The sequence below is a fragment of the Myotis brandtii genome, unplaced genomic scaffold (assembly GCF_000412655.1).
Source record: "Myotis brandtii unplaced genomic scaffold, ASM41265v1 scaffold482, whole genome shotgun sequence".
Classification (NCBI taxonomy): domain Eukaryota; kingdom Metazoa; phylum Chordata; class Mammalia; order Chiroptera; family Vespertilionidae; genus Myotis; species Myotis brandtii.
Genome location: NW_005368420.1, coordinates 344 through 12,843, shown reverse-complemented (window position 1 = coordinate 12,843; position 12,500 = coordinate 344). Strand labels below are relative to the sequence as shown.

The following is a 12,500-nucleotide window of genomic DNA, read 5'->3' as shown; positions in this document are numbered from 1 at the left end:
CTGGCCCCGCCCACCGCCCTGCAGCCCCGGGAGCCCGGGTCCGGGGCACTTCCACGTCGCCTTTCAATCCATCTGGCTCTCAGACTGACCTCCCGCTCCCCTTCTTGCCCTAGCCATTTGGGGGCGCCCTGGGTCTGCAGTCCACCTGGGGAAGAGGCTTCCGCCTTCTCCCAACTCAGGTGTGCACCCCTCGCTCAGGCTAGAGCCCCCACAGAGCATTTAGGTTCACTCCCTGCTCTCACGTTTAAATGTGATATATGCAAAAAATAGGGCGCAGAGTAGGCGCTGCACACTTGTTCATAAGCCCTCACAGTAGGTGCTTCATATTTACTAAAAAGTCTAGCACTCAAAACTCAATGAAAGCCCTAGCTGGTTTGGCTCAGTGGATACAGCGTTGGCCTGTGGACTGAAGGGTCCTGGCTTCCATTCCATCAGGGGCACATGCCCAGGTTGCAGGCTCGATTCCTAGTGGGGGGCGTGCAGGAGGCAGCTGATGGGTGATTCTCTCTCATCATTGATGTTTCTAACTCTCTCTTCCTCTCTGAAATCAATAAAACTATATTTTAAAAAAACTCAATGAAAATAAAACACCAGTCACAATGCTTGGTGCCCACTGTCTGGCAATAATAAATCCTCCCTGAATGAAAATTCAAACTATTTGTTATATTTCATCAACATTCAATACTGATTGATATAAACCTTAAATATACGCACACCATCCAATCTTTATACAAATATGAAAAAAAAACTATATGTGTCGAGAAAAATGTATGGGAGAATACATACCAAATTGTTAATGTGAGTTGCCAAGCAGAGTAGGACTGGTCTAGAACTTTGAGATGAGAATGTTATCTTTGTATTGTTTTCATGCTTGCAAAAAATAAAGCGCTCCTTTGTATCAAAGGACTTGAAAATGTGTGTCCACCAAAAGCCTGCACATGGATGTTTATAGCAGTTTTATTCATAATTGCCAAAACTTGGAAGTAACCAAGATGTCCTTCAGTAGGTGAACGCATAAACTCTAGTGCATCCAGACACTGGAATATAACTTGATGCTAAAGAAATGGCTATTCAGCCCTGAGAGATGCTGAGGGACCTGAAATCCATATTACTAAGTGAAAGAAGCCCATCTGAAAAGGCTACATATCATATGATTCCAACTACATGACATTCTGGAAAAGGCGACACTATGGAGACAATAAAAGGATCTCTGGTTGCCAGAGGGTAAGGGGAGGGAGTCATAAATAAATAGAATACAGAGGATTTTTAGGGCAGTGAAAATAGACTGTAGATACCATGATGGCATGTCATTTTATATTTGTCCAAACCCATAGAATATACAACAGCAAGAGTGAAACCTAATGGAAACAATGGACTTTGGGTGATGATGTGTCAATGTAGGTTCATTGATTGTAACAAATGTACCATCTGGTGCCATATGTTAATAATGGGGAAGACTATGCATGTGTGGGGGCAGCAGGTGCACAGGAAATATCAGTACCTTCCTCTCAATGGGAACCTAAAACAGCTCTAAAAAATACTTTTAATAAGGAATCTACATATATAAAAGGCTAAAATGATAAGTGTCCATCCGACCATCCGGTAGTTATGACCCAACTAAAAAGAAGAAATGGTGGACCTTGAAAATGACTTCAGGTTTTCTCACTGCGCAGAATATAGTCAAACATTGCTACAGTTAAATATTTTACCCATTGTTCTCCCTGTGTGATCTACAATAATAATCTGTTGTGTTGATATTTACTGCTGTGTTGCTGACAAATACCTGAAAGAGAAGTTGGGGTGCTTCACTGGGCTGGAAAAAGTTTAGCTAAATCAGAAAGCAGGTCTAATTAGGCAAGTTTATTCTACATATATAGAAGGCTAATATCGCTTCTCGGCCTTTTGGCTAAGATCAAGTGTAGAAGGCTAAGTTGACTCCCACATGCAATATATATATAAAGCTCTCGCTGATGCCAATCGCACGCATATGTTTTGATCTGTCATTGTCGATAGTGAATTTGATCGACACTTCTATTATAAAGGCGAATAGTGATATAAAAATATTTCTTCTAATTAATTTCCTTTCAATGTGCACGAATCTGTGCACCGGGTCACTAGTAAATAAATAAACTTGAAGAACATTAAGATGCATACCCTTTGATTCAGCAATTCAACTTTGAGGAAGTTGTCCAAAATAAATAATTCAATCCATAGTTAAGGATATGTATACAGGGATGTACAGCTTAGTATTGTTTATCAGAGGGGAATTATAATCAGTCTAAATGTCCAACAATATGGGATTGGTTAACTATAATAATGGTATATCCATAAGATAGAATATTATGAAGCCGTCAGAATAATGTTTATGAAGAATATTGACACAAGTAAATGTTATGATAGATTGCTAAATGGAAAAAAGTCAGACCAAAGTAGTAAGGAAATTTTGAGATTTAATCGTGTTTATAGTGTGATTGCATTTTTCAAATTACATGCATGTGTGACCATAGGTGTAGAATAAATGTCTGGGAAGGTATCATTCCTGATAACATTTGGGTGAATCTCGGGAGTGCATTTCCAGGTGACTGGGGAATTTGTGGTTTTTACTTTGGAATGTTTCCCAAGTTTCCTTCCTAGAGCATGCATTACTTTTGAAAAAAGCAAAAAATTAAAAAATAAAAGCTTTGGAGCACCTGAATGAGGGTACATCAATTTATTTATCCATCATAACACCCTTCAGAGTATTCATTAATAACCCCATTTTACAAGGAACTGAGGCTCAGAATTAAGTGACTTGCACCCGCTTAGGAATTAGCAGGATGGAGACTTGAACCCCTAGCTAGCTCCATCTGGCACTGCCTCCTCCCAAACAAATAAATCATATACATTGTACTGTTGCAACAAACTCATGTCCCTTACAATTATTGTTAATTTCATTATGTTTATTCCTCAAGCATTTGTTAAGCCACTAGTAGGTGTCAAATCCTGGGAGGTCTATAGAATGGAGATACAATATATCTGAATGTCTGAAATAATATATGAAAAATTGACTCCCTGCTCTCAAAAACCTGGACAGCTAATCTAACATATGCAGAAAATCATGCACAGGGAGATGGCTATTCTTCTCTTAGTCACTCAACAAGTATTTCTTGATTACTGAAATGTGACAGATGTTGTTGTTGGTGTGGGGTTACCGTGCTGAGCAAGGCAGAAAAGTCTTCTCTGAAAGAAGCTGCCCTGGCTGGGTGGCTCTGGGGATTGGAACGTCCTCCTGTACACCAAAAAGTGGTGGGTATGATTTCTGGTCAGGTCACATACCCAGGTTTCGGGTGCGATCCTCAGCCACCCAGGTGCATGTGGGAGGCAACCAATTGGTGTCTTTCCCTGTCATATCAATGTTTCTCTCTCTCCCTCTCTCTAAAAAAAAAAAGAAGAAGAAAAAAAAGAAGAAGCAATACTGGGGAGGAGGAAGGAGTGGGAGAGGTCAATGGGAGAAAAAGGGGACATCTGTAATACTTTGAACAATAAAGATACATTTTTAAAAATCAATAAAATAAAACAATTTCTAAAAAAAGAACTGACAATCTAGTGTGAGGGGATAGATAAGAAGCAAAGTGACAATAAGTCCAGCAGTTCAGAGCAAATATTGCCATAAAAATAATAACAAAACAGGCAAATGTGAAAGAATGGCCATTTCAGCAAATCCTGGTAAGAGCCCTCTGAGAGAGGTAGTATTATTCTCCCCACTTTCAGCTGGGACACCAAGGCCCAGTTAGATACTTTGTTCAAAGTCTCAAAGCCAGTAAACATTCAACCTCAGAGATGAACCTAGGTCTCTCTCATTCTACAATCCCAGCTTCCTTATTTGGGCTGTAAAGACACCCCTTCATTCCTTTTGCTCACAAGTTCCAAACCAAATGGCAACCATCACAATTTTTTAAAAATATATTTTGTTGATTTTTTACAGAGAGGAAGGGAGAGGAATAGAGAGATAGAAACATCGATGAGAGAGAAACATTGATCAGCTGCCTCCTGCACACTCCCTATTGGGGATGTGTCCCCAAACAAGGTACATGCCCTTGACTGGAATCGAACCTGGGACCCTTCAATCCTCAGGCCAACGCTCTATCCACTGAGCCAAACCGGTTAGGGCAATCATCACAATTTTTTAATGCTCAGGTTTTGGGATCTAAATAACCATGGTGTGCAGCTCAGAGAAAAACTCTCCTGCTTTTGTTTAGATTTCAAGACCAGGAGTCAAGGTGCCCAGGAACTATTGTCTTTCACCACAATGAGCGAAAATAGCACATATCCAGGACTGAAAGTCTGTAGATTGCATAATGAGTAGTTATTTAATATTTTAGCAACAGTTATTAGTCATCGGGCCACATGGCTGCCACTGTACCATGATGAGGCTGCTGATGAGTTAATATTTATAGAACCCCCTCTGGAAAAAAGACCATTTACTGGGAATTTCTACACCGCATCAGCAGGACAAAGAAAGTCCCTGGTCAAAAGAACTGGATGCTGGGAGCTTGTAGGAAAAGAATCTAAATTTAGTCAAGACAAACACACACATACACACACACAATCACACACTGTGCACACAGAAAACATCTATTCACAGATTCATAGAAAGAAAAGCTTATGATTTCTTTGGAATTGCCCTTTACATATTTTCATTTGAGAATGGCGGGCGGGGGCGGGGGGTTGGGGGGAAGTTGGAATGGGAAAAGGAGCAAGAGAAGGTGTTGGCTGGGTAACCTTAAGTTGGAAGCAAAGAGGAAGCATGAGAAAACCCTTAGGAGTTGGGACTCAGTTTCCCCTGGGAGGCACCTCCCCAAGAGAGAGCAAGCTTGTTGATTCAGACCATCTCCTCGCTACCCCAGCCAGGCCCCTCTGGGATTTTGCAATCTCTCTCTCCCTTCTGCTGGCTTTTCTGCACCAGCTGACTGTCTAAAATGAGTCTGTAATCCTTACCGGGCTCAAAAAAATACGAGTGTGGCATAAAGATAAGTAGTCCTTGATAAGCCTAATAGAGCTTGAAATAGCTTTAAACAAAGCAGCCATGTTAATTTTTAAGGTCTTTGAAAACACAAGGAACACACGCACACTTTGCTAAATAGACACACACAAGAACAGAATCTGTGGGGGAGATGGATTATTTCCACCTCACTCGTCACTGTCACAAAGAGGAAACACACACACACACACCTACTCAGTCTTTTTTTCAAGTGATCTGTGGGTCGTTTTTTTGGTTGTTGTTGTTTGTTTTCAAGGAATATTCTTTCAGCTCTTGGGCAGGTTTATGAGGCGACAGGGAAAAGAAATCTGAGGAAAGATATTTGAAAATGAAGAGGGAGAATGTCTCATTAGAGCTTTTTGAATTATCATAACTAAGGGACCAGCATCCACATTGATGAAAAGCCTAACGACAAAGAAGCTTGAAGAACAGCTCTCGCCCGGCTGGCGTGGCTCCCAGGTTCGAAACCCAGTCAGGGCACATACCCAGGTTTTGGGCTCTACCCACAGTGCGGGGTCTGCAGGCGGCAGCCGATCTCTCTCTCCTCCCTTTCTCTCTGAAATCCATTAAAATAAAGAGCAGCTCTACAGAAAAATCAGCACCACGGAGCTCAGAAAGACGCGTTCTCTGGCACCCCCTTGCGAGCATAAAGGGCCTTGGTGCACCAGAATTTCTGATGGGAATTTGCTAATTTGCAAACATTTCCCCGCTGCAAAACAGATTAAGAGGCAGAAGCCCCACAAAAGAAGAGTGGGCAAAAGAGAGGACCATAGTTTGCGCCAGAGGAAAAGCGAACAGTTTTCATTCAGTCGACATTTACTGTGCCTGCTTTGTGCAAGCTTATTGTTAGGTCTGACATTTAGCTTCCCTGCCTCAGGAAGCTTAGGATGGGAAGTCACGTGAAGCAAGTGATTCGAAAGGGGATAAGTCCAGGGACCTGGTCTGAAAAGTGGGAAGGTTCCCTGAGGATGTCGCATCGAGTGCTGATAACTGATGTGTATGAGTTAGCTATATAAACATGAGGGTGGGAGGGGGGTATTTAGTAAACCAAAGGAAAGCATTTACATGAAATGCAATGTACAGGGTGCTCGAATCATGGACTGCCTAGGTTGGGGTCTCAGTTCCTTTGTGTCTGAACCCAGGGATGGTGAAGCTCTGGGGTAAACACATCTGTTCTGGTGGCACTTTAAATTAGCATGGCCCCTTTGCTAAATCACTTTGGCTATATATATGCAAAGGTCATAGAAGGACCATGCCTTCTGAGCCATCATTTAGCTTCTAGAAATTTTTTTTAATATATTTTATTGATTTTTTACAGAGAGGAAGGGAGAGGGATAGAGAGTTAGAAACATCGATGAGAGAGAAACACGGATCAGCTGCCTCCTGCACACTCCCCACTGGGGATGTGCCCGCAACCAAGGTACATGCCCTTGACCGGAATTGAACCTGGGACCCTTGAGTCCGCAGACCAACGCTCTATCCACTGAGCCAAACTGGTCAGGGCTAGCTTCTAGAAATTTACCTAAGGTCTGTGTGGTTCCGTTGGTTGAATGTCATTCCAAATATCAGGAGGTCGCTGGTTCAATTCCTGGTCAAGGCACATATCTAGGTTGTGGGTTTGAACCCCTGTTGAGGCATATACAGGAGACAATCAATGGATGTTTCTCTCTCTCCCTCTCAAATCAATTAAAAAAAAAACACACACATCCTCAGGTGAGGATTTTTTTTAAAAAAATGCATGAGAGACTATCACTGTACACCACTGGAATGGTTAGAATATAAAAAAGACAAACATGGGGAAGTAATGTACAGCATGGTGACTGTCGTTTAGTATCACCCAAGAGAAATGAAAACATGTCCACACAAAAACCTGTATGCAATTGTTTAGTGGCTTTATTCATAATCTCAAATAATTTTAGACAAACCCAATGCCTTTCAACGGGTGAAATTCAGAATAGTAATACTTTGATACAATGGAATACTGATTGGCAATAAGACCTACTGAAGCATGAACAAAAAGTGTTATGCCAAGATTTAGCATACTATCTGAAGCTCTGGAAAAGGCAAAACTCAGAAACAGAAATTCTACCATTGGTTACCTATAGTGGGAGCTGACTTTAAAAGAGCATGCAAATACTGTAAGATTTCACTTATATGTGGAATATAAAAAAACAAACCAAAACAGAAAAGGACCAATAGAGAACAAGCTGATGGCATCAAAGGAATGGGTGAAAAATTTTATTTAAAAAAGAGCATGCAGGATCTTTAGTGATAGTGGTGCTTACAAACTATAGATGTCACAAAGCTGCACACTAAAAATCAGGAATTTCACCAAGTGTAAATATGTTTCAAGAAAATTAACTTTAAAACCAAAACCTATCAGTAGGCCCTATAACAATGGGCCTACTGATGACCCATTGTTTAACAGACATTCTTGCCCAGGAGTATAAACTGGTACAGCCTTGGCATTTTGATAGAAATTCAAATGCATAAAGCCTTCAACTTAGCAAAAAAAAAAAAAATCACTACCTACTTGGCTCTCTATATGCATACTTAATGCCATTTACTACATTGTTTATAATTGCAAATGGAAACCCAAATATCCATAGAATAGTGCTAGTAATTTTTTTTTTCCAGATGTTTCTTTCTAATGAATTGACCATTACATTTCCTAAGTTCTGAAATGGCCAACAGACCATAGAAAGACATTTCTTTAGGCTCCTGCTTGAAACCAGCAGCTTCAGCAAACTGCTGGCCTTGATTCAGGGCCAACAGACAGTTCGTACCAAAGGTTTTGTTTTCCACGGTTTCAGTTACCTGCAGTCAACCAGTCCAAAAACATTAAAATTCCAGAAATAATTCGTTTTAAATTGTGCACCATCCCGAGTCATGTGCTAAAATCTCTCAACAGTCCCTCTTCGTCCGACTTGGGATGTGAACTGTCCCTTTGTCCAGTGTACACATGCTACATATGCTAGCTGGCTAGCTAGTCATAAAAAGACCAACTGTAGAGTGTCATGGCTTCGTGATCCAGGGTCACTGAAGCAGATGATCCTCCGGAGTCAACAGCCTAACACCTTATCACAATGCCTACTTAATCTCAGCATGAAGGTGAATATATTTTAAGACCACATTCACGTAATTTTTATTACAGCATAATTGCCCCATTATTGATGCCTCCAATTTATAAACTTTGTCATAGGTATGTATGTGTAGAAAAAAACAGTATACACAGGATTTGACATTATTCATGTTTCAGGAATCCACCAAGTCTTAGACCACATCCCCAATGGATAAGTGGGGGACTACTGTACTATGTAGCACTAAAGATATACACTTTTTATGGAATTATCAAAATATGTGTATTTCTATGGCCATACAATATACTATATATTAGTTTTAAAAAGGAGAGTAAATAACAATATTCATTTGCTGTGTAAGCTTTAATAAATTAACTAGTGGCCAGAAGCACGAAAATCATGCAAGAGTAGGCCTTCCTTCCCCTAGCTGTTGGCACCTGGGTCCTGGGCTTCACTCGAAGCCCAGGCTTTGTCGTCTAATTAGCTTATCACGTTTTTATTATAGATGATTATAGGGGTGAGGCTGAGAATTAGATGGGGGAGAAATGGGTTGTAAATCATTGAATGGGATGAGTCTGTGACCTAAAAGACCTCTCTCATCCATGTACACTAACTGGCTTAGTGATTGGAGAAATGCTATTTTATATTGGCAGGTGCTGGGTGAACAAGCTGAGAAGCTGGACCCTAAGGAAGTGCTTCCAATTCTCTTTGGCTGAGTCAAACACATATCGAGGCGTACAAGAAAGAAAAAAAAAGACACAGGAAACATATCAGTTATTTAATCAGGTTCTTACAAGAAATTCAGAACACCAGTTTGTGAGGATAAACCCCATTGGTGAGAGCGAACAGAGAGCGGAGGTAGCCCTGGAGCTGAGGAACAGCTTTGATTTTTGGCAGAATTTGTGAGTCCACAGCTTTCTGGTCAACCTTGCGCTGATCTGTAATCTCATATTTCTATAAAGAAAGAGAAAAGCATGTAAGAGTTGGGCACAAGTACCAAACTCCTGGATTAATCATTTCAAATACTCAAATCCCAAGAATATTTAGAAAGCAATTTTGATACCGCTTTCCTTGGAGGGCTGGGAAATATAACAAAAACAACAGCTCTTATCCTTTTGTCACTGCAATAACACACCAAAGACACTTAAGGACGGATTCCCAACAGAACAGAAGCAATAACTCAAGAGTTTTGCCAAAACTTCAGGATTGTGAGTTGAGCTCCCACCTGGTATTAAGAACCGTTTTTAGCAGAATCTGGAACAATATTACTCCTCATTATTTACAACTTTCATTTTTCTTCCTTTTGTTTATTTTCACTCCTGAACTGGGGTGGCATGGCTATGAGAGCAAAGACAGAACCAGCAGCTCACTTCTCTTTCTCTGTCGAAGATCTCGCCCTCCTGGTGTCTGGGTTTGCGCAGCTTCTTCTTCTTAAAGTAAGCGTCATTGAGATGTTTGGGGATTTTCACACCACTGATATCAATTTTGGTGGAGGTGGCGATGACAAATTTCTGGTGTGTTCTACGAAGAGGAACTCGATTGAGGGACAGAGGTCCTAAGGGGGGAGAAATCAATATAATGAGGGAACAGGGAAGCAAAGCTCTAAGAACTGACTTTGAATTTGGTGAAATCGGGGGAGTTGAATTTCTGAATTTTCTCTGGAGCTGAAGAAATTCCAGACTGCTCTTTCTGCTGCCTCCACCAATACTTTTTCACTCTTTCTCTCTGAGGCAGCAGATCTTTGCGAAGACCCTGACTGGCAAGACCATCACCTTCAAGGTTGAGCCGAGTGCCACCACTGAGAAGGTCAAAGCAAAAATCCAAGACAGAGAGCATCTCCTCTGACCAGTAGCATCTCATTCTTGCAGATAAACAGGTGGAGGATGGCTGCACTCTCTCAGGCTACAACGTTCATAAAGAGTCCACCCTGCACTTGGTGCAGGACAGCATTGAGCCCTCTCCCCACCAGCTTGCCCAGAAGTACAATTGAGATGAGATGATTTGCTGCAATGTTATGTCCGCCTGCACCTGGGCACTGTCAACTGCTGCAAGTAAGGCCCACCAACAACCCGTGCCCCAAGGTTAAATAAGGTCCCTCCACCACCTCCTTGGCCTGCAGGTTCAGCCTGAACCCTGTGGCCTCAATTTTTCCCTTGCCCATTTAGGAACTCCATTCTATTGCCAAATGGCAGACCAATTACGAGACTTGGGTAGGATGCATTCCTTGGGGCTGGTAGCCAACCATTCTGCATTTCAGGTGACAGTTACTTAATAATGTTGTTACATAACATTGAAATACCTGATTCCTTAGAACTCATGTATATAAGGCAATGAAATGGGGCTCAGCATCTCATGGCACTAAAACTTCCACATAGGTGGAAGCAAAGTGTGTACTGCAAGCATTTAAAAAGACAAATTCAGCCCAGCCAGCATGGCTCAGCGGTTGAGCATTGACCTATGAACCAGGAGGTTGCGGTTTGATTCCCGGTCAGGGCACATGCCCAGGTTGGGGGCTCGATATCCAGTAGGGGGGCAGCTGATCAATGATTTACTCTCATCATTTGTTTCTCTCTCCCTCTCCCTTCCTCTCTAAATTCAGTTAAAAAAATATAGAAAGACAAGTTTCAGAGAATATAAAATCCAAGGGCTTTCTTACCAGTCACAAGTAGCAAGCCACTCTCCAGCTGCTTCAGGAAAACCACCCTCTGTAAATTAAACAGAAATGGTAGACATTTCTGCAATTAGAAACTGAGTTCTGAATTAACCAAATCACAGGTCTCTAAATTTGGTAAAGGAAATGTCTATATATGCATATACGTAGCAGCTCTGGAAGCAACTGAACCAAACTGCTAAAAGGGGTGACACTAGGATATGAGCAATACTTGTGTGTTTGTTCTCTTTTTAAAAAAGGAGCAGCCCTTACTTTCCACATTAAGAAATTAATAACCTTTCACTCAGTATCCTGCTCCTGCAAATCTAGCCAAAGGAAGTAACTCAAATACATAAACATTTTGGGTATAGGGGTATTTGATTCAACTGTAACAAGTTACATTACCAACAGCAGGAAGTAGTAATAAATTATTGTAACATTGGGCTAAACATCTTATGTTAGTTACTGGGTGCTGAAGAAAGAGTCCTACCCAGAACGCACCCACTACGATCAAGCACCACAAGCTCACCTTGCCTCTGTGGCGCCCAGTGAGGATGATCAGAACGGTCCCGGGAGTGATGCTGGCCCGCAATCTCCGCACATGCTGACTGAAGGGCTTCTTGCCATGGCTCAACAGCTTTCGAGGCACATCTTCAGTAGGATAATATCTAGGCTGGAGAGAACCCACAGGTCCAAATTTATTTAAATAAGCTAATCAGCTTAAGCAGAGCTGATAGTCAATCAACCCTTTGCTACAACCCTTTTACTTCAAACTTTAGAGATTGCATGACAAGCTATCATTCATTACACACTGGTTAACAGTGCTTCTCAAGCTTTTCTCAAGTCCCTGACTATACTTCTCCAGAACGTTATATGTTATAAAGGAGGCATGGCTTGTTTTCCATTCAAATTATGTGTGTTCCTATCTGTCCCATTTTTTTCCATGAAGGAAAACAAACTGTACAAAACCAGACAGTTCAGACCAGCACTGCCAGTTCAATTATAAAAGTAAAACCCCATGCCTTGCCCACATGCTCAATCCCCAGTGTGGGACGTGCAAGAGGCAGCCAATCAATCATTCTCATAATCGATGTTTCTCTCTCTCTCCCTTCCGCTCTGAAATCAATGAAACTACATTAAACAAAAACAAAAGAAACACTGCTCTAGTGGACCAATGAACTATAACCTTGGCAGTGAGTGTCCTAGGCTCTTATTAACTCTCACAAACACCCTGTGCGACAAACCTTTCTTTATATTACATGCTAAGAAACAAAAGCAGAGAGAGTAACTCTACTTAATATCAAACAGCCACATTGCAAACCCAGAACCCATTTTTCTCCATAAGTCTCTGGCAAACATAAAATTCCAAAACCTGAGTACTCAAAAAGATGTTAACAGTTTTCAAGCCTCAACTAAACATCCAACTACACTGTCCCCCAAAGCTTACCATTTTGCGGAGTTTAACCACTCGGGTACCACCATTCTTGTCGCCACCAACTGGTTTTGTGACAGTAGCAGGAACTCTCTCCTTCTTTTTCTTTTCAATCTAGAACACAAATGCGACAAAGCGTCAGAGGCAGGCAAAAAATTTAAGGTTAAGACACAACGTATGGAATCGATGGTCAGGGGTGTCCCGCACCCCTTCCTTACCCTGGACTTAGGGGCCGAATACTTCCTCTTGTACATGGCCTTTCTCGAATACATCGCCGACCGGGAGTATCTGCCAATTCCTCTGACGAGGACGGGGTTT

General features: G+C 41.6%; 1 protein-coding gene across 1 annotated transcript in view; it reads right to left on the bottom strand.

Moving 5' to 3' along the window:
- Positions 1 to 8,863: 8,863 nt before the first annotated feature.
- Positions 8,864 to 12,500, bottom strand: part of RPL6 (ribosomal protein L6) — a 3,878-nt gene continuing 241 nt past the window's right edge. The window contains exons 2-7 of the mRNA XM_005876213.2: positions 12,401 to 12,500; positions 12,198 to 12,296; positions 11,280 to 11,423; positions 10,757 to 10,805; positions 9,471 to 9,655; positions 8,864 to 9,054 (exon numbers count right to left, since the gene is read on the bottom strand). The exon at positions 12,401 to 12,500 is cut by the window's right edge and continues 14 nt beyond it. Of these exons, the coding sequence (XP_005876275.1) occupies positions 8,902 to 9,054; positions 9,471 to 9,655; positions 10,757 to 10,805; positions 11,280 to 11,423; positions 12,198 to 12,296; positions 12,401 to 12,500 (730 nt within the window). The 3' untranslated portion in view covers positions 8,864 to 8,901. The remainder of the gene's footprint in view (positions 9,055 to 9,470; positions 9,656 to 10,756; positions 10,806 to 11,279; positions 11,424 to 12,197; positions 12,297 to 12,400) is intronic.